Here is a 25,902-nt window from a genome sequence, read left to right as displayed (position 1 = left end):
AGTCTTCCTGGCAGCGCCTTCTGCTGCCCCTGGCTTTACACATCCCTCCATATCTGTCATCTGACCTTGGCTGTGTCCCTCTGCCAGCTTCGACTGCTCTGACCGGCAATTCCACTCCGTGGCAGCAGCTTGGCAGGCACGCCTGGAGAGCCCTGCTGATGTGAAGGAGCTCATCCCAGAGTTCTTCTACTTCCCCGACTTCTTGGAGAACCAGAATGGTAGCATGCAAGCCACTGGCTGTGGGAGCAGGGGCTTGGGCATGAGTGCCCAGACAGGGTTAGCCAGGGATACACAGGGATACTGCTAACCGTCTCCTCTGCTAGGTTTCGACCTGGGCTGCCTCCAGTTGACCAATGAGAAGGTGGGTGATGTGGTGCTGCCCCCGTGGGCCAGCTGTCCAGAGGATTTCATCCAGCAGCACCGCCGGGCTCTGGTGAGGAGGTGGCCGCACACAGACAGGCAGAGTTGTGAGCGGTGGTGAGCTCGCAGTCTGAGGTCTGACCACCACTCCCTACCCTCAGGAGTCCGAGTATGTGTCCTCCCACTTGCACGAGTGGATTGACCTCATCTTCGGCTACAAGCAGCGGGGTCCCGCAGCTGAGGAGGCTCTCAATGTCTTCTATTACTGCACCTATGAAGGTAGGCAGTGTGCTGCACATAAGCTGGGGCCAGGGCACAGACGGAGTGGTAATGCAGAGGACACTGAAGGAGTTCTGCAAGCTTTGCTTCCCTCTCAGGGGCCGTAGACCTGGACCATGTGTCAGATGAACGGGAGCGGAAGGCTCTGGAAGGCATCATCAGCAACTTTGGGCAGACTCCTTGTCAGCTGCTAAGGGTAAGAGCTGCTTGGAACATAGCAGTCAAGAATATCATATCAGGGCTGGAGAGATGGCTCAGAGGTGAAGAGCACCGGCTGCTCTTCCAGAGGTCCTGAGTTCAATTCCCAGCACCTACATGGTGGCTCACAGCCATCTGTATTGAGATCTGGTGCCCTCTTCTGGTCATACATGCTGTATACATAATAAGTAAATAAGTCTTTTTTTTTTTTTAATCTTGAAACCTAAACATTAAAAAAAAAAAAAAAAAGAATATCATATCAGCCAGGCAGCGGTGGTGCACAACTTTAATCCCAGCACTCGGGGTAGAGCCAGGTGGATGTCTGTGAGTTCGAGGCCAACCTGGTCTACAGAGTGAGATCCAGGACAGCCAGAGTGGTTACACAGAGAAACACTGTCTCGAAGAAACAAACAAAAAATGAAAAAAGAACACACATATCCTGGTGCTGACAAGCTCTTGTCTACAGGAACCACATCCACCTCGGCTCTCAGCTGAGGAAGCGGCCAATCGCCTCACTCGTCTGGACACTAACTCACCCAGCATCTTCCAGAACCTGGACCAGCTCAAGGCCTTTTTTGCTGAGGTGAAAAGAGGGCAGGAACCTAGCTTCTTCTTCTTCTTCTTCTGTGAGATGGGTTTAACTGCACTTACCACTTCTGGGGCCAGATGGGAATTCTCAAGGAAGGTAACTGATTTAAAGGCAGCTTGTAGACACGAGTGTAGAAGGAAGGGGCTTTCTTGAGGAGGGCCAGGGCAAGTCGTGACTTCCCAAACAGTCTCTGAGAACCTGAGTGGGTCATGATGGAGGGACTCTAGCCTTGGACCACTTCATGCATCTTTACATGACCTCCCTTTACCCTCCTGTTACTGGGCTGAGGCCAAGGAGGAACGGGATGAGAGGATCAAGGCTGAGACCAAGCTTGATCCTGGGGTCTTCTGCCTGCCTGCGATACCCTCCTACATACCCACTGCTGGCATTGTGTGCTTCTCCATATGACACCTACTCTGAGCCCCTGGGGGTCAAGGGCAAAGAAAAGAGGGTACCCATTGAGAGGACTGTCTAGTTGGGGCTTCTGGGCCCATCAACACAGCCACCCTCCACACTTCTCTGCAGGTTGTCAGCGAAGGCATACCTCTGGTGTTAGCTCTGGTACCTCACCGGCAATCCCACTCCTTCATCACCCAGGGCTCCTCAGACCTGTTGGTAGGTGTGCTGGGCAGGGTTCCCCTTAGCTCATCCCTCCTGCCTTCGCCTCCACACCACCTTAGCACATTCTTACCCGCAGGTGACTGTGAGTGCCAGTGGGCTGCTGGGCACTCACAGCTGGTTACCCTATGACCGAAACATCAATAACTACTTTACCTTCAGCAAAGATTCCAGCATGGGGAACCCCAAGTAAGACAGCTGTGGGCAGGGGTGGGCTAGAAATGCACTATGCCTTTATCAAATGCAGGCCAACTTCAGGGGAGAGGTCTGGCCAGGCTGCCTGCTAGCCTAGATCTCTCCCCCGGGGCCCAGCCTCACCTACCATCTTCCCATTGACTTAGGATGCAGAAACTACTGAGTGGGCCATGGGTACCAGGCAGTGGCCTGAGCGGGCCAGCACTGGCAGTGGCCCCTGACGGAAAGCTGCTCTTCAGTGGTGGGCACTGGGATGGAAGCCTACGTGTAACTGGACTGCCCCGTGGCAAACTGTTGAACCAGCTAAGCCGACACCTTGGTATGTGTAGTTGGAGTTTTCCTGCCCGGCCCACAGTCAGGACAAATCTCTTTTTCCTGCCAGTCCCACAGTTGCTCAGACCCAACCAAGAAAGCACACAAAAACTTATATTGCTTACAAACTGTGTGGCCATGGCAGGCTGCTTGTTATCTACCTTTTCTATCTTAAATTAACCCATTTCTGTTAGTCTATACTTTGCCACATGGCGTGTGGCTTACCAGTGTCTTTACATGTTGCTTCTCATGGCGGCGGCTGGCGGTGTTTCTCTCCAGCCTTCTACTTCCCAGAATTCTCTTCTCTCTTGTCCTGCCTATACTTCCTGCCTGGCCACTGGCCAATCAGAACTTTATTTGTACAGAGCGATATCCACAGCAGGTATGAGCAGCCCCACTGCCGGGAGAATGAGACAGGCAGAGATGGAAGGGGGTTCTGAACGGGGCCTGGGAGGGTACACTAACCCTGTCCTGTCCTCTCCTTCCTCTGCAGATGTAGTGACCTGCCTCGCACTGGACACCTGTGGCATCTACCTCATCTCAGGCTCCCGGGACACCACGTGCATGGTGTGGCGTCTTCTGCAGCAGGTGTGCATGGTAGACAGACCTGTGAGGTCCCTGTAGCCCAGAGCAGAAGTCCATCTGCCCCTCAGGGAGCCGTCAGGACTGTTCTCCTGTCATTCCTTCCCCTTCCTACCGTGAGCAAGTCTGGGGCTCCATTACCCTCCAGCCCGCTGCCTGGGGTAAAGTCGTTCTTGCCTGAGTCTGAAGCTGGCCCTGGCTTCCCACAGGGTGGTTTGTCCGTAGGGCTGGCACCAAGGCCTGTACAGGTCTTATACGGACATGAGGCTGCAGTGAGCTGTGTGGCCATCAGCACTGAACTTGACATGGCCGTGTCTGGATCTGAGGTGTGTCCGTGTGCCCTGGGGAGGCTGTTGGCTGAGTCACTGTCCCTGGGGTCTTCAGCTCTCCGCTCAGCATCTTAATCTGCCTTCTGTAGGATGGAACTGTGATTATACACACTGTACGCCGAGGTCAGTTTGTGGCAGCATTAAGGCCTCCAGGTGCCACACTGCCGGGACCTATTTCACATCTGGCACTGGGGTCTGAAGGCCAGATTGTTGTACAGAGCTCTGCTTGTGAACGTCCTGGGGCCCAGGTATGGGGATAGGGGACCCAACAAAGACATCAGGGCAGCCGGGTGGTGGTGGCACACGCCTTTAATGCCAACACTCAGGAGGCAGAGCCAGGCGGATCTCTGTGAGTTCGAGGCCAGCCTGGTCTACAGAGTGAGATCCAGGACAGGCACCAAACTACACGGATAAATCCTGTCTCAAAAAACCAAAAACCAAAAAAAAAAAAAAAAAAAAAAAAAAAAAGACATCAGGGCAGTTGGAATGGTGGGGCAGTTATTGATGTTCCCATTTCTTCCAGGTCACCTACTCCTTGCACCTGTACTCGGTGAATGGGAGGTTGCGGGCTTCATTGCCCCTGACCGAGCAGCCTACAGCCCTGACCGTGGCAGGAGACTTCGTTCTGCTGGGCACCATTCAGTGCTCTCTGCACATTCTCCATTTGAACAAGTGAGCCCACTTTGAGTTCATGGCCCCTCTTAGTGGGAGTTGTTGGCACAGGGCAATCGGGGGCGCCCGCTATGCAGTAGCACGTTCTTCTAGGTGTGTTACCCATGGGGCTTCTTGCCATGGACCTCCCTCAGTAGTGGGAGTCTTATGAATCAGGTATTCAGTTTAGCCAGCCTTCAAATGAGGACAAAGAAGATACACGGGATAATGAAGACATCTGGTAGCGGTGTTGAAGGTCTGTCTCCTTGCAGCTGTGACTTAATGTATATCCACTCCCTTGCTATAGATTGCGGCCTGCTGTGCCTCCCCTGCCCATGAAAGTGCCAGTGCGCAGTGTGTCTGTGACCAAGGAGCGAAGCCACGTGCTGGTGGGCCTGGAGGATGGCAAACTGATCGTTGTGGGCGCTGGGCAGCCTTCTGAGGTGAGGACAAGAGCAGGCGGAGCGGGCATCGAATCAAATCGGGTGGGAGCAGCGGCTCGGGCTCCCCGCATCCCATCCCATCCCTTCTTTCCCTAGGTGCGCAGCAGCCAGTTCGCGCGGAAGCTGTGGCGCTCCTCGAGGCGCATCTCCCAGGTGTCCTCTGGGGAGACAGAGTACAATCCTGGCGAGGCTCGCTGAACCTGGTGTCTAGGTGCTCAGATCCCGCCCGAGCAAGATGCCCTGCCCACGAGACTGCTGCACCAGGGGGCGGGCGGGGCCCACCCTCCAGCTCAGGGATTGGTAGATGGCATCGCCAGGAAGTCCCGCCCCTCGCCGGCTGAGGGGAGACCTAGCGCCGGCCTCGAGGCCGCAGCTGCATATTTTGCACAATCTGGGGTGGGATGGTGGTGGTGGGGAATTCCTACTTTCAAGTCCCACGTTACAGTGAAGCACAAAGACCACCCGTGGCCTTAATCTCTAAACGTGACTCTCGCTGCCCATCCCCAGCAATAAACTTGGCCTAGTTTTGTAGCTGCTTGGTTTCTTGAGTATGCATGTGCCCGCCTTCCCGGCCTTCTGTGGCCACCATTCGTAGTCCCCGGCACCCTGTCTGGCCTGGCATGTCATTCTTCCTGGGCAGGCTGGCCTCCGTGTAGCCAGCCAACCCACCTCTGTCCTTGCCAGCCGTTTCCTGGCTCCTGGATCTCGGCTCTCGTGGTCCATCAAGTGCCTTTTGCATGCCATTTGCGCGCTCTGCCAACCAGGTTGGTGTCAGCTTCTGTGCGCTCTCAGAGCTTCGGCATGCTCCAGCGTGGGGCGGGGGCGAGACCGCACCCTCAAGCTCAGCCCCGCCTCTTCATTGTCCTGCTCCCCTCTCCACGCCCCCCCCCCCTTGGCCCGCCCCTAGCCTTGGCTCACTCTTTCTTGGGCAGACCGGAACCTGCCCTCTCCAGGGACTCCCGCCGTCTTCCCGTCTGAGTGGATCCTGGCACCCTGGAGGGGTGGCTGCCAGAAGGTCAGGAGGGGTGGTAGTGCCGAGCCGGGTTCTTGCTAGGTAGAAGGGGTCAGAACCTCCTCTGTCTCCCACCTCGAGTGCCCTGATCCTACGGGTACCAGAGTCTGTGTTGGGGTGTGTATAGGCCTGCGGGGCCTGTTGAATTGTTTCTTCAAATTTTGGGCTTGGAGAAGGGTGGGGAGGCCGGGAGACGTTCCAGCAGCTCAGGATAGGTGGGGCAGATTCCAAGGCCTGTCTGCTGCTACTGGTTTACAGGCCCACCCACCAAGTAGGATACCGGAAGTCCCCCACTCCCAATATGGTAAGTGACACAAAGCTACACAGTCCATAAAGGGGCCACTCATCTCCGAGGCTTACCTGGCTGCAGCACTGGACTGCTGATAGCCATCATGTGGTAGACCCTTTGGTTATGCAGCAGTAACTGTTGGGGACTTGGAGGGCCTTTCTGAGTCTCTTCCTTCTTCAGGCAAGCTCTCTCCTCCTTCCAGATCTGGAGCCTCTTCTCAGCTTGCAGGAAGTGGGTCTCAGCAGATTTAGTACTGTAGGGTCCAGATGGGCCCTTAGACTGAGTGGCCCTGTTCTTCCATTTCAGGCCCTCTCTGAATTCCCAAATGAGAAAAGACTAACGTTAGGGCCCTGGATCTCCATGCCCTATGACCTTGCTGAGACCATTAAGGTATCCTTTCACTCAGCTCCTGACCAGGAAAGGGCTGGCCACTGGCCCTGGAGTGAAGAGTTGAGGCTAGTGAGTCCAGGAGGTCCTGTCTTGGGACCTTGGGATGTTGAGTTTTGGCAGATGTGTGAGAACATGAGCCTTTCTCTGGTTCCTAGGGATGCTTCAGCCTGAGATAGGATCACAGTGCATATATCTTTACTCTCCTTTTAACATCCCTGGATTCAGCCCAGGTATTTACCAAGGTCTTTGAGATGGGGTGATTTCTATCCTGAGCTGCACCCCCAACCCACCAGCTTTGGCTATTGGGGCCAGCTTAGTCACCTCCACCTACTTGACATGGGGAAACTGTTCCTGCCCTGGTGAGAATCAGGATGGAGAGGGCTGGTAATAGGGACAGGTTGCACCAGAGACTCTGACAGCAGGTCTGAGGATCTCATATCTCTGTACAGAATTCCTACTGGACTCAGAAAAGCAGTCTTTCAGCTCCTTAGCCCAGTGCTGAGTCATGCTTCACAACGTCAGTCACAGCAAAGGTGTGGTCTACACAGGTACGCATGCTTTGACCCAGACCCCAGGCAACAGGCAGGCTGGGAGATAGAGTAGGTCATATACAAATCCATTCACAGGCTCTATAGTCCCTGTCCCTTGAATCCTGTCTACATTGGGTACAAGGACTGGTCACTAGACTTAAGGCCAAAAAACACCAGTTATTTACTTCCGGGTAAGTTTTATTTTTATGGTTTTGTGAAAACACGCATCAGTGTGGTCTACAGTTCACTCTGGGAGCCGACCAGTCCAGTGCCGAGTAAACAGAGGTCAACCAGAGCACGAGAGCAGGATTAAGGAAGGCTTCCAGAGTAGATTCTTGCCATGTTTCTAGAAGGCATGATAGTAAGAACAGAAGTCTGGATGCTTCTGGAGGATGGCAAGGCACATCTGCAACATCTACAGTGGCAAGCCAAGGACCAGTCAACTTAAAAAAAATTAAGATTTATTATTTATGTGTACATATGTATGTACATGTATATGTGTGAGGGTGCCCACAGAGGCCATAAGAGGGCATCAAATCCCCTAGTGCTCAAGTTAAAGATGGTTATGAGCTACTGAATGTGCTGGCACAGAACGCTGGTCTTATAATGGAACAAGCACTGTTAACCACGTAGCAAGCATGTGGGGTTGAGAGGGCTTGTGGAAGTCAGTTTTCTCCTTCTACCATATGGATCCTGGGGGATCAAACTCAGGTTGTCATGCTTGGTGGCATGTGTCTAACTGGTGAGCCATTCTTGCCAGTGCAGGGCCAGCCAACTCTGGATGCTGTGCTGAGCCCTTGACTACATGGTGAGCTCTGTTGCTTTTGAAATGTTCTGCCAAGATGGTCTAGGTGAGGCTGCCGTGGCTTTCTTGACCACTTTGACTTTGTCTTCACAGATACAGCCCTAATGGGGCAGGACAGGGAAAGTGTGTGGGTAGATGCTGGAGGGGCCATGGCCCCCAATACCTCCTCCCTGTTTCCCCCTGAGCCTCCAGGGGCCTCAAGCAACATCATTCCTGTCTACTGTGCTCTCCTCGCCACTGTGGTCCTTGGTCTGCTGGCCTATGTGGCCTTCAAATGGTAGGTGGTCTGGGTACTGCCCTGTGGCATCCCCTCTATACCTGGACTCCAAGCTCCTTGTCTTAATACTCTCTGCCCTCCACAGTTGGCGCTCACATAAGCAAAGACAACAGTTGGCCAAAGCTCGGACTGTAGAGCTAGGGGACCCTGACAGGGACCAGCGGCACGGTGACAGCAGTGTCTTTGTGGAGTCTCCTCATTGTCTGGAGCCCTGTATCCCCAGCCAGGGTGAGCACCTGTTCTCAGTCAGTACTCTGGTATTTAACTAGTGCTACCCTACCACCCACTAACGAATCTTGTACCTCCCACCCCAGGAGCACATCCTGACCTTGGTTGCCACCTTTACCTGCATATTCCGCAGCAGCAGCAGGAGGAGGTCGAGCGGCTCTTGATGTTAGGTGAACCTGCCAAGGGCTGGCAGGGGCTGGCAGGCCACCTGGGCTACCAAGCTGAAGCCGTGGAACTCATGGCCCGTGGCCAGGCACCAGCCTATGCCCTGCTCAGAGACTGGGCTGCCCAAGAAGGCAGCAGAGCTACCCTCAGAGTGCTGGCGGATGCCCTGGCTGCCATAGGCCGAGAAGATGTGGTCCAGGCTTTGGGCTCACGGGCTGAGGGCTGCTCTGTGGTGTGACAGGCCCGGTGCTCCCTGCACTGGCAGGCACTCCTTACCATCCTTACTGCCTCAGGTCCCCTTCATGGGCCTCCTAGTACTTCTGGCTTCTGAAGTTCTGCAGAACACAGAAGATGCAGCCGCTTCATGTCCCCTCACCCTCCTTTCCAAGATAGGAAGCAGAAGTTGGTGGGGTGGGTAAGATCTGCCCACAGAGCCCCATTCTGCCTCCCTTTATTGAGCTCTAGCTATTTTTTCTATTGCTTTTAAATCACATATTAAAGGCAACTTTGACTTGTATTCTAGTCTGCTTAGCTCCTTGGGCATATAAGACAGTTGAGGAGCTGTGAAAGAGAGGCCCAGAAAAAGACCTGGGGAGGTCCACAGGATAGGGGGACCCTCTCTAAGCAGCAGACACTTCTGTATATGGGCTGTGGAGGCACAGACTGGAATTCTCACTTCTGCCCTTCAGTGTTTGGATCATATTGGGAAACCATGTTTCCTCCTGAACTCCAGTTTCCTTTGCTTAGCTGGAGGCACGTTTAATAAGTCCCCTAGCCCTAAGATTCCCATGGTGCATCACAGGACCCTTTGTGAGACCTGTGCTGTGACAGGCAAGAGGCAAGGTAGTTGTAGTGTTGAGGTGTTGAGAACCTCAGGTCATCCTTAGACAAGAAAAGGAAGACATTTCAACACTGGAACTGGGCTGAGGGTATAGCTCATGGGAGAGTACTTGTCTAGCACACATGAGGTCCTTGATTCATTTTCCAGAGCTACAAAAAGCAAAAGCCAGACTGCCACCCAAGCAAAACATTCCAAACAGGCTTCCACAGCTGCTCATGTGTCTTGAACACAGTGGGCAAGCAGGCTGTTCTGGATAGGGCAGCTGAGCCAAACCACCTGTACTTCCATACACATGCCCATCCTGAAGTGGGAGCAGGTAGCTGGGTTGCTTTGCCTTCTGAAGAGCCGCTCTGCAGATGACCTTGCCTAAGAAGGACGAGTGCACATGGATTAGATGGCTTTAGGTTCATCCAGACTCTCTGAGAAGACCTGGGGTGAAGTGTAGCCCAAAGCAGATCCGACTCCCTCACTGCACTGAGATGCCTGGCGTTGGTTACTTTGTGAGCATGAAGCTTAACACAGGCTGCTTCTACAGTTGTTCCTCAGAAATGGTTGACCAGATAGATCTGCTTAACAGCCTGTGCTTGTTAAAATAAATGTCAGCTAGGCATGGTGGCTCACATCTTTAATCCCAGTGTTCAGGAGGCTGAGGTAAGATCATCACAGGCTTAGCCAGGTGGTGGGTGGCACACAGCTTTAATCCCAGCACTCAGGAGGCAGAGCCAGGTGGATCTCTGTGAGTTCGAGGCCAGCCTGGTCTACAGAGTGAGATCCAGGACAGGTACCAAAACTACAGAGAAACCCTGTCTCGAAAAACCAACCCACCCACCCACAAATTACAGGTTTGATGCCAGCCTGCCCTATGGTGAGAACACCTTAAAATAAACAAACAAACAAGCAAATAAATAAATAAAAGTGTGTAGGCGGGGCATGTTACCTTCATCCTAAGAAGACCCTAAAGCTAATCTCCAAGGATGATGAGAAAAACCAGAGAAGGTTCAGACTAGCATTTAGGGAACATCATACTCCACTTCCCCAGTCAGCTGCAGGGCCACCAAGGACTGAGTCAACAGTTAAGATTTTACGTGAACAGACTGGCACACTTTAGCCCAGCCTAGGTAATGTGGACATGAGGGAGTATGGGGAAGATGAAGACATTTGGGGTTAAAAAAAAAAATCTCAAAAATTTCTAACTTTACAGCTAGTTACCACTCTAGTTACCTCAATTTCCTTGGGAAAACATGAACACTCATGGTAGCAGACACACTAGAAAATGTTGAGGGTTGAGTGAATTATGGTCCACTTAATGTGCTTTAAAGTTATGAAGGCTACAGTATTGTGAGAAAAAGGCTTTAGATCATTAGTCAGTCCTTGATACCCTGTGTTTACACTCAGCTCTGTATAGCAGTGGCATGCTATCAGGTACTGGAAGCAATCCAGAGACAACTGATATGTACCGATGGGTAAGAACTATGCCAGTTCATTTAAGGTACTTGAGTATCCACACATTTGTAGCCAATCCCACAGAAGTAGTGAGGGAAGACTTGCTACATAGCACATATGACCATAAAGGAAGGATTTCTGCCCTGTACTACAGGATTGTAACTAAGTGACGCTTGCTTTGCCAATTTCTGTAAGAGCTGTAAGGATTAAATGAAAATTCACTCATCTCTGAAATGCTGAGCACAGGCAGTGGGTACTCTTAACTCCAGGCAGGCCTCAGCCTGGCCTTGTTTTCCTCTTCCTCCAAGAGAGCACTGCAGTGAGAAGAATCACTCTCTGGAGGAACAGGGGGGCCCCAATTTCGTATGAACCTCCGCCGGGCCTGAGCAAACTCAGCACGAAGAGACCACTGCTGAGCCTGCATCCACAAGGCACGCTCACTCTCCCCATGTCAGCACCATGCCCCCTCTACCTTCCCTGTTGCCTGCCTTCCTCCAGTATCAGATAACAAAGTGGGAAGCTAGGACCCAAACCTTTCTCCCCAACTGTGGGCTGGGAGAAATGTAGTAGAATAGTTTAAAGTGTGCTACTTTTGTTTATGTTGCATTTGTTTAACTCTGTGAAGCTGTGTGACTGTGACTGTGACTGTGTAACACACCTGATGGTCTAATAAAGAACTGGCCAATAGCAAGGCAGGAGAAAGGATAGGCGGGGCTGGCAGGCAGAAAGAATAAATAAATCTTGGAGGAGTCAGAGGAGGACATCAGGGGTCAGTCACCCAGCTATACAACCAGCAACAGAGTAAGATTTACATAAGTAAGAGAACAGGTAAAGCCCAGAGGCAAAAGGTAGATGGATAATTGAAGTTAAGGAAAGCTGGCAAGAAACTAAGCCAAGCTAAGGCCGGGCATTCATTAAGAAAGAATAAGCCTCCATCTGTGTGTGATTTACTTGGGAGCAGGGTGGTGGACTCCCCCACCCCCACCCCAAAAGAGTAAAAACCAACAATAGAGAAATGAAGTCTGAAGGAAAAAGATCCAGTAACACTCTCCGGCCAGGAGCATCAGAGAAAAGACATCTGGCTTTCCTCTTGATTGGCCCACTAACCAAAATCAAACAGCCCAGTGGCAATGAGGTCTCAGGTCATGTTTCCTCTGCTCCAGAATGACCAACTGTAAATTGCCTCAACTGAGCTCAGCCTCAAGATCTGAAGTCTAAAATTATTAGCCTCATGCAAATGTCTGCCTGACATACAGTGGAACCTGTAGGAGCAAAGCTTGTAATAAAAGGCAGTAGCAATGATTCATCTTGGACTCCACACCAGTGGCAACTACATTCTTTTTCTCTCCAGCAACATCAACACAAACAAACTTAGATTAAGTTTTAGGGAACACACATTGCAAGTTCTTTAATTGATTTTATTTTTTACATAAAAAGTTCAGTAAAAATTGGATAAAGTAAAGTGATCTTAAGCAGTAAATCAATCTTATCAACATAGCACAAGGCTGGCCAAAACCACAAGGCAGCCTGCTTTGGAATATTTACATGATAACAAATTAAACCTTGCAGGAGAATTTATACTGTCCTTACAAAGTCTTCCCATGATTCTAGCACATAGAGGCTAACGGCAAACAAAAACTGAACAAAAACCAGGAAAAACAAACAAATTCTTTTCAATATATTCACATATACATTAAAATATAATACAGATCATCAGGGTAAGGGTCTTGGGGAAGGGTGCGCATGGGTCTGTGCGCTGACAGCACCGCCAAGGGGGAGACCCAGATTTGAGAACAGGGTCGGGTGTGGCCACCGTCTTCCCTAGGTTACTGCCTCCGATGGCCTTAACTGTTACATCCCAGCAGCTCACAACGAGGGGTCACTTGTAGACAGAGCTCATTTTTGTGGCTTACAGTTGACACCTTCAAGGTTTGAACTGCTCAGGATGATGAGTCATCACACCAGTAGTGCAGGCCTGGCCATGGGGTAGGGCAGAAGCCACAGGATTCATCCTTTCTGATCATACTTCTCACTCTGGCCCTGCGAGTCACTCTAATTCAGTGTCCTCCTTAGGTTTGTAAACAGCCCCAAACTTCTGCATGTACTTCTTAATGTACTCCTTGGTTTTGTGTTTCACATTCTCATTGCACTCCAGGTCCTCGGGGTTCTTACAGTACTTCAGCTCCTTATTCATAACTCCATGAGTCAGCTGTCCGAGGCACAGGAAGAGAGACCACAGATACAATCAGAGTGAAAAATGATTGACAGGGAGGAGGACAGGCTTCAAAGGAAATCAAAGGGGGTGGGGTGGGGTGGAGCAAGCTGCTTCAGGGACAGAGGAGAAAGCCAGCTTTCAAAGTCTCTTAGGTGCTTACTTTCCCACCTCTGAACCTTGCCTCACAGTCCTGGGCCCCAAGCCTTGGCATCTGGCACATAAAACCATACTTTTTGATGAAGGAGAGGATCTTTGAATGCATATGACAGACTGGGAGCAGGGGAGTACCTTTCGAGCAAGGTGTTTGAAATCCTCAGTGGTGGTGATTCTGCCCACCTTGCAGTCAGGTTTCCGGTAAGGATTCAGGCACTGGACAATGAACTGAGACATCTGCAGACAGAAGGTAGGAGACATGCTGCTCAACTGTGCTGATAGGATCACTAGAAATGGCAGCAGAAAGCTTCGCTGCCAGTCCCCGTTTCCTCCCTCGGGTGCTCATCTAGCCAGCAGAATGCCAGGAAGCCAGTGAGATGCAAGAAAGTGGTCCTGGCCCATCCCTGACAAGAGCCTCCTTAGCCAGACCAACCAAACCTCACTTCGAGAGGCTGCAGGCACCAGCAACAGGATTCTGGGAGTAGCCTCTCGTTTCACACTAAAATTCAAACGTTGCCAAGGTCTTTGTGTTAAGTTTGGGGCCTATAGGAGATAATTAGGCCGTGAAGGCCTCTCCATCCCAAACAGAGCTTCTTGTGTCTGGGCCACAGCTCAGCTGGTAGAGTGCTTGTCTAGCACTGTGAATTCCTATGAATAGTTAGTGGCTAGGTCTCTGGATCCTGGAGGCAAGACAGGGCAGAGTAACAGATACTCCTCAAAGTATGCCTGAGCTACTAGACGGCTTTGCAACCCCAGGATTGTAGGTAGGCATTTTGCCTGTAAAGGTTACTTCAAGCCTGTAAGTATTACATGTTTATTCATGGACCACAACCACCAAAAGCATATGGAAACATGGGTGAAGGATGATGCAGGGCAGGGCTCTTCAATCCACCATCTCCAATGTCTTCTTCTGGGCTGTTTCTGTAAGGTTTATCCTACCCAGTAGCTCTTAAAAGAGGCCTAAGGATGAGGACCTCTGCAAGTCCTTATGGCATAGGGCCCCAGGAAAGGGGAGAAAAGGGACTACAGACAGCTACTTCAAAACTCTGTGACCTTAAACCATTCAAGGAATGAGGCAGATCATACATCAGATCGGTTGAGCTGAAACACCAACACCATACATGGACAGTGAGGAACCATTATGCCTACACAAGTTTTTTGGTTTAGCGTCCACAACTGGCCTCCATATTTTCCCCTTTCAATCCACTCTTCACTTAGTCAAGGCTTTGATTATCCTCAGCTTACAATAATCAGTTGTTCCCTACACCCACAGACACAAAGCCACTACATGAAAGGGCACAATACTATCTAGCCTACGTCCAACACCCCTCACATGGCCAGTGCTCAGGACTGAGGACTACTTAGGACTTCTTGAAACGAGGTGACACTCTTGCTTTTGTTCATTCTCATGCCTCCTGGACCTTCCTTCTGATCCACTGGAGCAGTTTCTACCTTAGATTCAAGAGCCTGTCTTCATTTTCTAAGTATTGGCCTCTAACCCTCTTCTTCACACACACCCTTCACACAGCTGCCATTCTTTACAGTTCTGTTCATTTCAACACACTATAAACCCCTTCGATGAACCAAGTCTGGAGTTTAGGATCTAGGGGCTAGTGAGATGGCTCACTGGATCAAGGCACATTATCACCAAACTTGATGGTCTGAGTTTGATTCCCAGGATCCACATGGTGAAAGGAGAGAACCAACTCCCACATGTTGTCTTCTGACCTCCACACACATTATGGCTTCCTTTTTCCAACAGATACATAAACACACAGTGGAGACACACACTACCAGCAAACAGCAAAGCAAGAGAACTATATTTGATCAGAGAATCCAGAGGTTCAACCTAAGAGTTCTGATATTGAAAGCTTCTCTACATATATAAGAACAGTCTCAATTTTGTTTATCTCAAGGGCTGTTGTAACAGATACCAAAGTGTTTACCTAGTTGTAAAGGGACATACCAATGTGTCATCATCACATAACAACTACATAGTCAAATCACGGACGGACGGACGGACGGAAGGAAGGAAGGAAGGAAGGAAGGAAGGAAGGAAGGAAGGAAGAACCTGAGACTATAGGAAGCCTGATACTCTCAACAGCTTTCCACTGTCTGAGATGCTATACAAAGCCCACAGTGAAACAGCAAGTACGTTGGCAGATGGACTCCTCTCACGCCAGTAAGAGACAGTTATGGGATTCTTAGCAGGTAAAGCAGCACTTTGGGGCAAGAGATACAAGCTAAACCATCTTCAGGCAAGACAGATGTACATACTTAGGCAAGACACAACCAGCTCAAGTCAAGTCCAAGGCCGATGCAGTCCACATCTTCCAAACCTTACCTCTTTTCTGAATACTTCCTTGCTTTTCTTTGCTAGCTCACTGGAGGTGTCTGCTTCTGCCGTCTTGGGCTTTTTTGATGTCTAGAAAAGAGAAACACAATATAGAAACACAACATGAGATACCAGTTTGGTCATGCCTGTTCCAGAACTCTCACCTGACTAAAGGACAGGGCCTGGGAGGCTCCCTGATTAATAGTTTCAAATTCAGTCACCTGACTCTAGCCTCCTTATAAGCCTAATTCCATCCTCTAAAGTCCTAGCTACATCTTTCATGTAGCTACACACTGAGTTGTCTGTCTCACAGGCAGGCACTCACTCTCTGTGGAGGATGTGCAGTATCTGGATTCAAATAACTGAACCTTCCTAGGTTCTGGCATGTTAGCATTTCAGAACCAAGTTTAGTGCTTTGTTCTGAAGATTCTCTGTACTTAGCAGTTTCCCTCCCTAAGTGGGGCTGCCTAGACTACATAGGACAGTCCCAACACTTAAGAGAAACTCCTTGAAGCTTGTTGCATCTAGTTCAGGAGTGTAAAGAATTATAGAGCACACCTGTAATCACAGTACTTGGAAGTGGAGGCAGGAGGATTAGGAGTTTAAAGCCAGCCTTTAAACACAAACTTATTTAGCAAATTTAAGGCCAATCTAAGCTCCATGAGACTCTGTCTCAAAAAAGCCCCAAACAAACAAACACCCCAAGGAGTTATAACTCTGGTAGACATGGGATGAGTGTTAGTCATGTCAGTGAACAGGTGAGTAGATGCCAAGACCACTAATATTTTTTTTTCCCAAAATGGCAAGATGATGGTAAATCCAGAAATACACCTTTCTAGCACTGTCAGAGGAGAGGCTACCAAATTCCCCCTTCCCAAGCAACACCAAGAGATGTTGAACCATCAGCTCGGCATATAAGCCATGCCCACACAGCTAGAAGGCCCTTCCAATGGAAAAAATAATTAGCAACATTACACTTGGACACAAATTTTCATGCTCTAGCAATGTCAGCTGGTGCAACAAGTTTAATTTTAAAAAAGATTTATTTATTTGTGTATGAGTGTATGTATATGGGTACCACATGTATGCCTGGTGTCCCCTGGAGCTGGAGTTATTCCTGGAGTTATATGTGAGTGTTCTGTCAAGAACCAACAAGTAATCTTAACCACTCAGTCATGTCTCTAGCACCCCCCCCCCCTTTTCCTGGGTGTTTTTGAAACAGGGTTTCTCTATATTCCTGACTATCCTGGAACTCGCGCTGTAGACCAGGCTGGCCTCGAACCCAGAGATCTGCCTGCCTCTGCCTCCCAAGTGGGATATTAAAGGTGTGCACCACCACCACCTGGCTTTTTTTCCCCTAGCCCCTATTTTTATTATGATTAATTATGTTTATTCATGTGTGTCTCTGTGTAGATATGTGCACACGAGTGTGGGTGCCCAGAGGCCAGAGGCATCAGCTCCCTTGGAGCTGGAGTTACAGGTGGTCATTTCTCATGCTGCTGGAAACTGAACTTAGGTCCTCAAAAGAAAAATATGTGCTCTTGACTGCTGAGCCTTCTCTCCAGCCCTGTTCATGTTTCTGCTAGGGGGGCTTAGAATAATACAATTTTTGATACTCTACCCCAGCTTTAGTTCTGTTTCCTCAATTTCCACAAACAGTACAAAGATTCTAGTGTTGAAGAAGCTGTGCAAGTCCCTCTACTTGTTTTGGAGAAAGGTAGCTTTTGAGTTGCCCAAAGCCTTGTTAGAAAGACTTTAAACTGCCAGGTGTGGTGGCACACGACTTTAATCCCAGCACTCAGGAGGCAGAGCTAGACAGATCTCTGTGAGTCTGAGGCCAGCCTGGTCTACAGAGTGAGTTCCAGGACAGCCAGGACTACATGGAGAAACCCTGTCTCAAAAAAACAAACAAAAAGCTTTACATATTTACTGTTTTTCTACTTTTTTCTTATGGCTGTTGGGGTAGAAGTGGGGGCTGGAGGATGGAATAGACCCCCTTTCTGTTTTTAGGGAAAGAGGGAAACAAAACCTGAAAGAAACTCTAAAATATTTTTTTTTCGGACAGGGTCAAAAACTTGCAATTCCTTCTGCCTCAGGCTCCTGAGCACTGAGATTATAAAAGTGCATACATGGCTTACTTGGAGACTGATTAAATTTTGCCTCCCCTGCCCACCATGAGAGCATATCCCACAGTAAGAATACAGATATCCAGAGATCCAAAATTATCTGAGCATGGTGGCTCACACCTGTAATCCTAGCTGAGAAGCTGAGCCAGGGGAATAGCTCCAACTTTAGGTCAGCCTAGGCTTTGCAGTAAGTTTTAGTATAGCTTGGAGGTCAGAGTGAGACCATCCTTTAAGACAAAACAAATTATATTTAAATAAGGCAAGGAGAAAACACACCCTCAAATGTTCTCTTCTAGACCTCAGAAGTGAGTAAAAATACAAGTACAGAAAATGCCTTCAAATGATGACAGCCATTACTAGGATCTGATACTATAGAGAAGGCAGAGCTGGTGAGGGTTCCGCTTCCCTTTACATCAGTGATTCTCAACCTGTGAGGGTCAAATGGCCCTTTCACAGGGGTTGCCTAAGACCACTGAAAAACACAGGTATATACATTTTGATTCCTAACAGTACCAAATTACAGTTATGAATTAGCAATGAAAATAACTTTATGGTTGGGGTCCCCACAACATGAGGAAGTGTGTTACAGGGTCACAGCATTAGGAAGGTTGAGAACACTGCTCCAAAAATAATTATTTTCAGAAAGCTAAATAAATCTGGGACTAGGTTTGTAGCTCAATTGGTAGAGTGCTTGCCTAGCACGAAGGAAGCCCTGGGTTTGATCTCCAGCACTGTATAAACTTGGTATGGTGATGCATGCCTATAACCCCAGCACTTGGGAGGCAGAGGCAAGATCAGCAGTTCAAGGTGACCTGGTCTACTACGTAAGACTCTGTCTACATTTAAAAAAAAAAAAGGAAAGGAAAAGAAAAGAGGGGCTGGGAAGTGGCTCAGCAGTTAAGAGCACTGGCTGCTCTTCAAGAGGACCCCAGTTTAATTCCCAGCACCCACACAGCAGCTCCCAAACATCTGTAACTCCAGTTCAAGGCCCTCTTCTGGCTTACACAGGCGCTAGGCACACAAGTGGTGCACAGACATACATGCAGACAAAACACCCATACACATAAAATAAATTTAAAAAAAAGAAAGAAAGCTAAAGAAATCCAATGCATATTTAGCAACATTCTAATTCAATCCAGACTTGGCAAGACTGGGGGAGCTTTAGAAACAGTCATTGCAGCTCAGTGTACTGAACTCAGTCAAGGAGGGCTTTTGATGCAGCTGGGACTGAGAAAGAAGTGTTCAAATGAAGGATGATAGACTTGTACAGTATAATCATGACACAAAACTAAGAATTCTTGGGAGAAGTGAAATTCTTTTTTTAGGGTCTTTTTGTTCTTAAGACAAGGTTTTCTCTGTGCAGCCTAGCCGTCCTCAAACCCACAGAGTGCGGAGATTAAAGGTGTGTGCCACCACCACCCGCACAGCATGAAATTTTGAGTCTACGTGGCATGGTACTCATTCAGGCACTAACATGTACTCAAGCCCAATACCAGGCAAAGGAGCCAACTAGAGACAAAGACAGCACTTACTAGTGACATGAAAAGTTTTGGGATCCCTCAACTCCCCAACCTTGCTGTTAGCCTTCATCCATAGCACATTTGACTTCCCAGGAAATCTTGTTTAGAAATAACAAGAGAAACCTAGGCACCTTCATACTACTGGGGCTTTGAGTTCATCTGCATTCAGTGGCAGATGGTCATTAAGCTTACTATGTGGCTCTGGCACTCACAAAGAACACAAATGATACAACAAAAGCCAACTCCATTTTTTATTAGGCATACAGACGTAATCAGGTCAAAAAAAACCCCATGCCTTTGAAGGGGGGGAAGAGAGCTTAAGTTACGGAGATGAGCTCTGAAAAGGAGACAGTGAAATATTACCCAGCTACTATATTTTCCCTCCTAATTTTCCCTCACAGTCTTTAGACTGTGAAATGTAAAAGATCACTCCACGAGGAACTGTATGTTTGGGCGCAGTGTGAATCCAGAAGTAGAAGCTGAGGTGTCAGAAACATACATTCAGTTCAGTCAACCTAAGCTTTCTAATCCACAAGTGTGGCTGCAAGTAAGTATGAAGAAACTCACCATACTGTTCTGGAGGTGCTTCTACTCTTAGAAACACAAAATAACACTTCACTGGGTGCTTCTAGATAAAGGCTGCAGTTCCCTCTTAATTTGCAAAAACAACCACAAACAACAAAAACCAAGGGCAGGAAATGGGAAGAGGGAGAAAAGGGAAGAGGGAGGAACGGGAGGAAAAGGACCCTAAAGAACCAAATTCTAACAACGGTCTTTTCAAAGGAAAACAGAATTTACAAAATCCATGGAACTAAAAACTTTAGTTCTAAAGAAATATCTTCCAAGGAACCAGTGGGCTACTACCCATATATTTCACCTACAAGTGCAAGGGAGGCCTGGAACTCTGCCCCAGCTGGTAACTGGCCATGCTAACTGAGTAACTTAAACCATCTCCTCTATAGATACTGGCTTTCATGTTTCTGACAATCTTTCAAAATTGTGATTTCTGGGTTCCTTTTTCATTGCTGTTAAGTGATACTGTATGAAACCATTTTGCAAATTGTTCCAACTATAAAAACAAAACAAAACAAAAAACAGGATCAACAACTGAAAAGCCTCTTCCCTGCAGATCCTACTCCCTGCAGATCCTTTGTTTGTAACATAGGGACACCTATGGAACGCTGGGACGGATGTGAATCCAGAGGCAAATCAACTGCTCTCTCTCACTTGTGCAAGCAGTCAACAGTTGCGTGTAGCTACTGCATGGTTCGGTCAGGTTCTCAAAGGGAGTACTGGACTTAACACTCACCACATGATGGATGATGGAAGAGAGCACAAGATGATCAAGAGAGGGAACAACACTGGAGGGAAACAGAGAAGGAAGGCTCTCACAGATGCTTAGTCTAGTCAGCAAAAGCTTGTACTTCCACCCAGCACTTTCTAAGAGTTCTCTGTCCACTACACACCTTCCCCTAGTCTGCTGTATCATGCATTCACTATGTGAGTACCAGAGCCACACAATAAGATTATTGCAATCTGTCAACTAAACCAGATGAACTCAAGCCCCCATTTGGGTTGTGAAACACATATACACATATTTTTGTTTTTTTTCAACACGAACCAATTTATTGATGATTCAACGTGAATTCAACTGCATTCCCATTCTGAATCCTGCAGGGAACTCAAACAGCTCAAATCCCACAAATAATTTCCTATTTCCTCTTGCTCTTTCTTCCTCCATTTCTGATGCTTAAACCGAATGACAGGACCTTCTCCACCTAAACTAAAGCTGGAGAACAGTGGCCATTTTTGCCTCTTCGTTATCTGCTTGGTTTGCTAAGTCTTTTTTGTTGTTGTTGTTGTTGTTGTTTTGGTTTTTGAGACAGGGTCTGACCACACAGCCTTGGTTGGTCCTGAACTTGATGTGTAGACCAGGGTGGCCTTGCATGAGCTTGGCCTGTCTCTGCCTCCTCGGTACTGGAATTAAAGGTGTGCACTGCCATATCCAGCCTGGTTTGCTGAACTTCAATAATGTCTTTTCGTCTTTCCTATTCTCACTTCCTTACTTTGTCAGAGCAATGGTAACACTCTGTACTCTGCTCTGTCACTGGATCAAATAAGCCTGTTTCACTAGAGTCGCATACTTGACTATTTGATTCCTCTGCATCAATAATATTTCCTAGCTTCTGAGTACCTATTGCACGTTAATCACACTGTAGACCTTAGATAACTTATTCCTGACATACTTTTCCAGGGTGTGTTTTTGTTGTTGTTTTGTTTGCCTTTGGGACCATGCTCAGGACAGAAGTAAGGGCATGACATGCACTAAGTGAGCAACTCTACCAGTAACTCACACCCTAGTTCTACTCTTCCATGTTTCTGTCTTGCTCAGTATTTCATCTATATTCAAATTCCTACTATACCAGGTATTTTTAACTGTTTGCAATTTTGTAAAACTTGTCAAATCAACTTTCCAGTGATGAGCTGATGTTCTTAACAGATGGTCACTGAGCTCCTCAAAGCACGGCATGAAGTTCTACTACAGCAGCAGCTGAACTTCCAGGTGACGAAGACCCAGTTTTGATGTTCTTTTCTCTCCATCTACGTGTCACACAAGGCTTGTGGTGCAATGTACAGCTCTGAAAGGCTTACGTTCTAAATCAAGATACCAAGGGAATCAAAATGGGACATAAGGACTGGAGACTTTCCTCAGAGGTGTCCTCCTCTCTACAGATGTGTTCAGCAGATGAATGCAACTGTCAAAGCTAAGGAGGGAACATTCAAGTAGATTCCAGCTACACAAGCCAGAGCAGGGCATCTCTGCATCATGGTCTTAAAGGCAATCAAAGACTAATGACACCCAAACTGCTGCCTTATGCTTTAGGGAATGAATGACTCAAAGGTCAAAGGGCACTTGCTTTCTCATCTATGATGCTTAAACCAAAGGGTTAACCAACCCAGAAGGCGAGGATCTGGACTTTTAAGTTAGAAAGACAAGAAAAGGTTGCATTTCCACAGAAAGAAACTTTTATAACTGAAGCATACTTGAAATTTTAAAAATCACTGGATGAATTTAGCTTATTGTAAATAGCAGCATCAGTAGTCTCTAAGGAGAAGACAACAGGAACTATGCAAACTGGAATGTAAGGAGAAAAGAACTGAAAAAAGAAAGTAAGATATTCAGTGACCTGTGAGAAATCCAGCCGTCTAGCAACATTTATACAATGGAGAGTTGCAGGGGAAACAGGCCATGGAACAAAAGATAGATTAGAAAAAATAATGGCTAAGATACTTGCAGCTTTGATGAAAACTATCAATCTGGGTTCAGAAGAATAAGAAAGTTAAAAACAAAGAAAAGTGAAGTATATAGCAAAAAAAACAAAAACAAAAAAAACCCCAAAGAAACAAAAAGCAAAACTGTTGAAAATCAATTAGAAAAGAAATAATACATAAAAGGGAACAAAGAATACATCTTTCTCATCAGAACAATTATAAGCTGGGCGTAGTGACACACACTGTTCAGGAGACAAGACATCAGGACTACATCAAGTTCACATCAGCTTGGGTTATATAGCAAGACCCAGTCTGAACAAAATAGAATAATTTTAAGAGCTGAAAAGTAGGCCAGAGTACACATGCCTTTAATCCCAGCATCTGGAAGGCAGGTGGATCTCTTTGAGTTCAAGGCCAGCCTGTTCTACATAGCAAGTATCAGGACAACCAAGACTATGTAGAAAGCCTGTCTCAAAAAACAAAAACAAACAAACAAAAAACCCAAAACAAACAAACAAAAAAACAAAAAAGAAAAGAAAGCAGAGGAGAGAGCTGAAAAGTAGGAAAAAGAAAAAGTATCAATAAGACCACTGGCTACTCTTGTAGAAGACCCGGGTTTGAGTTCCAGCACCCATATGGTGGCTCACAACCATCTATGACTCCAGTACCAGAGAGATCTGACACCTTCTTTTGGCCTTGTGGTACACAGACATACAGGCAGGCAAAACTTCCATATGAAGAGAAGAGAATAGAATTCTATATCCAATGACAATGCCCTTCAAATAACAATCTCAAAGTTTCCTACAAAGTTAAACATATTCCTACATGTAATTCAGCAATTACGTTCATTGGTATTTATCCAAAGAAACTAAAAACCATGTCCAAGCTAAACCGCCCACACAGGTGTTTTCAGTAGCTTTATTCAAAATTACAAAACCTAGAGGCCAAGAAAGATGTACTTCAGCAGGTAACTGGCTAAGCAGTGGTGTGATCAGACACTGGAACATTATTCAATACCAAAGTGAAACAAACACCAACCATGAAAAGACACAGAGACCCTAAATGCATAGTGCCCTGGGGTGAGATGTCAATGAAGGGAGAGACTATGGACACATGGCAGAGGAACACGAGAACACCAGGGTCTCCTTGCCTTCTCTGTTTGATCGACTTTCTGCTCAATTTTGCTGTACCAAATTGAACAGTATTTTTTAAAGGGATACAATAATTTATGTGCTTTTTTTCCTTCCCAGATAAAACAAGCTCACAAACTTCATCCACCAGTAGATCTGAAATACTAGAAATACTCAAGGAAAATTTTCAAAATAAAAGAAAGCAATTCCAGGTGGAAACAAAATTCTGTATCAAAGAATAAAGTACTGTGTAGTGGATAGCCATCCCAGCATTGGCCTGGAAGTTCCAACCTCCATTGATGCTTCAGTAATGATCACGCCCACAAGGCAGGGCAGAGGAGGGAGCGGAAGACTGAGGAGCAGGAGGAGGTGGCTCTCTTGGTTCCGGGACGCGGGACGCAGGAAGAGACCGAGCAGAGTTCTCCAGAGAACGCCGCCGGACTGCCCTATACCTTTGCCAGACCCTGCAACCTACCCCTTCATTTGTAAGTTACCCCACAAAATAAACCTCCCTTTTAACTACGTGGAGTGGCCTTAATAATTTCACCAATAGTACTGGAAATGCTAAACAGTGGTTAAAAATAAGACCAGGCTAAATAAAAGCTTTCAAGTTTTCTTTAACATTTTATCAGACTTTGTATTTTGTGGGCAGCCCCCGCAGCCCCAATCTTAATCCTAACGCCAGTTTTATACCACCATTAACAGACTTTAAAGTGAAATGTAGTGACATATTTTGGTGTTCATTAACATATGAGAAAATGAATGGAAAACATAATAGACAGAAGCAGTGAAATATAAATTCTTAGATTCAGAGGAAAAGGTACACTGTAAGTAACCACAGAAATGTGGTATAGCATAAGATGACAACCTGTTGTGAGATAATATGGGTATTATAAATCTTCTCAAAGTTTTAGATCTCAGGATCCCTTTGTATTCTTAAAATTCTGAGGCCCTCCAAGCTTTGATTCATATGGAAATACCTAACTAGTTAGACATTAAGTTTATTCTGGCCTAGCAGCATTCGCCCATAAACCTAGCACATGGGAGGCAGAGCATGGGATCACTCAAGGTTTCGGGACAGCCAGGTCACAATGTGAGATGCCTGTCAAACACAATAAAACTCATCCTTGGAGATAATTTAATCTTATTAATAAACATGCCAGAGCATGCACGTGGAAGTCAAAAGACAACTTCTGAAGTTGGATTTCCCCTTCCAACACGGGTCCTAGGGATCAAACAGATCATCTACCTTGGAGGTAAGCTCCTTAACCTGCTGAGCCCCCTCACTTGCTGCTCTTGGCTTGCTTGTTTGTTTGTTTGTTTGTTTGTTTTGTGTCCCTTTAGACAGGATCTTGCTGTGTAGCTATCTGCAACCCTCCTATTTAGTGACGACAGTATGAATCACCACTCCTGGCTCCTTGGGTGAGATTCATTCACTATCTGCCTGTGTGTGTGCGTGTGCGTGTGCGTATGTGTGAATACGGGCACCACAAGTGCCATGGTTTTGTGAGGTTTCTTTCTTTTTTGTTTTCCTGAGGCAGAGTCTTGTTATTTCTTGCCAGTATGCTATGTACTCTAGCCTAGCTGGCCCAGGAACTTCCAGGCAATTCTGTTTCTATAGCCCATTGTGCTGGAGGATCTGAACTCAGCTCATCAGGGTCTTGCGGCAAGTCCTTTATCAACTATGCCATCTCTATGATCCCTTTGGTGGGTTTTAAAATAACCAGTTTAAATTCATTCCAGACCTAACTAATCTCAAAATAAGAGGACACTATAAATAAAGTGCAACATCCATTAAATTATCCAATTTAAAGAGTCAAATCAAGCAGAATGTGTTGGCACATGCTTGTGATCCTGACACTGGGATAGCAAGATCACTAGTTGGAGGGTAGCTTGGGCTAGATAGACCATGCCTCAAAAATAAATAGCCAAAGCACAAATAAAAAGAAACCATCTAGCCAGGCGGTGGTGGCACACACCTGTAATCCCAGCACTCGGGAGGCAGAGGCAGGTGGATCTCTGTGAGTTCGAGGCCAGCCTGGTCTACAAAGCGAGTTCCAGGACAGCCTCCAAAGCTACAGAGAAACCCTGTCTCGAAAAAACAAAACAACAACAACAAAAAGAAACCATCTATTCAACTCAATATCAAGAGAAGAAAAGTTAATATACTAAAAAAAGTTATAAAGGAGTACAGAATATAATTATCATGGGGCCTCTAGTTTTCTCCTTTAGTCTTCTGTTATTATTACTAGTGTGTTTAAATGATTGAATTTTTTTTAAGTTTTGCAAAATATAAATAGACTATATATAGTAACTGTATTTCTTGCTTGATAACTGTTTTTTTATATGTAATTTTACTGTTAAAATGAAAACTGGGCTGGAGAGGTGGCTCAGAGGTTAAGAGCACTCACTGACTGCTCTTCCAGCGGTCCTGAGTTCAATTCCCAGCACCCACATGGTGGCTCACAACCATCTGTAATGAGATCTGGTGCCCTCTTCCGTATATATAATAAATAAATAAATACTTTTAAAAAAAATGAAAACCTTCCTTTTTGATTAGACAGAAAAGGGGAAGTGCTGTGGGATGATGGTCTTTCTGTGAATATGTGTTGCT

At 47.1% G+C, this 25,902-nt stretch overlaps 3 protein-coding genes across 9 annotated transcripts in view; 2 read left to right on the top strand and 1 right to left on the bottom strand.

Annotated features, from left to right (window-relative positions):
- The window catches only part of Nbeal2 (neurobeachin like 2), a 32,507-nt gene extending 27,420 nt beyond the window's left edge, over positions 1 to 5,087 (top strand). The window contains exons 41-54 of the mRNA XM_036191786.1: positions 88 to 218; positions 324 to 433; positions 522 to 639; positions 738 to 835; positions 1,304 to 1,420; positions 1,952 to 2,041; positions 2,124 to 2,233; positions 2,386 to 2,558; positions 3,045 to 3,139; positions 3,343 to 3,459; positions 3,552 to 3,710; positions 3,986 to 4,134; positions 4,421 to 4,556; positions 4,653 to 5,087. Of these exons, the coding sequence (XP_036047679.1) occupies positions 88 to 218; positions 324 to 433; positions 522 to 639; positions 738 to 835; positions 1,304 to 1,420; positions 1,952 to 2,041; positions 2,124 to 2,233; positions 2,386 to 2,558; positions 3,045 to 3,139; positions 3,343 to 3,459; positions 3,552 to 3,710; positions 3,986 to 4,134; positions 4,421 to 4,556; positions 4,653 to 4,754 (1,705 nt within the window). The 3' untranslated portion in view covers positions 4,755 to 5,087. The remainder of the gene's footprint in view (positions 1 to 87; positions 219 to 323; positions 434 to 521; positions 640 to 737; positions 836 to 1,303; positions 1,421 to 1,951; positions 2,042 to 2,123; positions 2,234 to 2,385; positions 2,559 to 3,044; positions 3,140 to 3,342; positions 3,460 to 3,551; positions 3,711 to 3,985; positions 4,135 to 4,420; positions 4,557 to 4,652) is intronic.
- Positions 5,088 to 5,151: 64 nt separating this feature from the next.
- Positions 5,152 to 8,758, top strand: LOC118586656 (death domain-containing membrane protein NRADD). 2 transcript variants are annotated; one of them, XM_036191788.1, is made up of 4 exons: positions 5,152 to 5,571; positions 7,676 to 7,859; positions 7,945 to 8,087; positions 8,174 to 8,758. In XM_036191788.1, the coding sequence occupies exons 2-4, from the start codon at positions 7,687 to 7,689 to the stop codon at positions 8,488 to 8,490; spliced, it is 633 nt and encodes a 210-aa protein (XP_036047681.1). In that variant the 5' UTR covers positions 5,152 to 5,571; positions 7,676 to 7,686; the 3' UTR covers positions 8,491 to 8,758. The 2 variants fall into 2 exon arrangements, with proteins under 2 accessions (XP_036047681.1, XP_036047680.1); XM_036191787.1 differs by having other exon boundaries at positions 5,152 to 6,795.
- A 3,178-nt stretch (positions 8,759 to 11,936) lies between these two features.
- Setd2 (SET domain containing 2, histone lysine methyltransferase) overlaps positions 11,937 to 25,902 on the bottom strand; it is a 104,562-nt gene continuing 90,596 nt past the window's right edge. For all 6 annotated transcript variants that reach the window (XM_036192186.1, XM_036192189.1, XM_036192188.1 and 3 more), the window contains 3 exons: positions 15,249 to 15,329; positions 13,040 to 13,141; positions 11,937 to 12,745 (listed from right to left, as the gene is read on the bottom strand). In XM_036192186.1, coding sequence (XP_036048079.1) covers positions 12,584 to 12,745; positions 13,040 to 13,141; positions 15,249 to 15,329 — 345 coding nt within the window. In that variant the 3' untranslated portion in view covers positions 11,937 to 12,583. The remainder of the gene's footprint in view (positions 12,746 to 13,039; positions 13,142 to 15,248; positions 15,330 to 25,902) is intronic.

This window comes from Onychomys torridus, chromosome 7, assembly GCF_903995425.1.
Source record: "Onychomys torridus chromosome 7, mOncTor1.1, whole genome shotgun sequence".
Taxonomy (NCBI): domain Eukaryota; kingdom Metazoa; phylum Chordata; class Mammalia; order Rodentia; family Cricetidae; genus Onychomys; species Onychomys torridus.
This window is presented reverse-complemented; position numbering and strand designations above follow the sequence as displayed.

Excerpts from the sequence above, each read along its gene's own strand:
- LOC118586656 (XM_036191787.1), top strand. The coding sequence starts at position 6,753 with ATGCTTCACAACGTCAGTCACAGCAAAGGTGTGGTCTACACAG. Across the intron at positions 6,796-7,675 it reads CAAAGGTGTGGTCTACACAG|ATACAGCCCTAATGGGGCAG; the intron begins GTACGCATGCTT and ends TTGTCTTCACAG. Across the intron at positions 7,860-7,944 it reads GCCTATGTGGCCTTCAAATG|TTGGCGCTCACATAAGCAAA; the intron begins GTAGGTGGTCTG and ends TGCCCTCCACAG.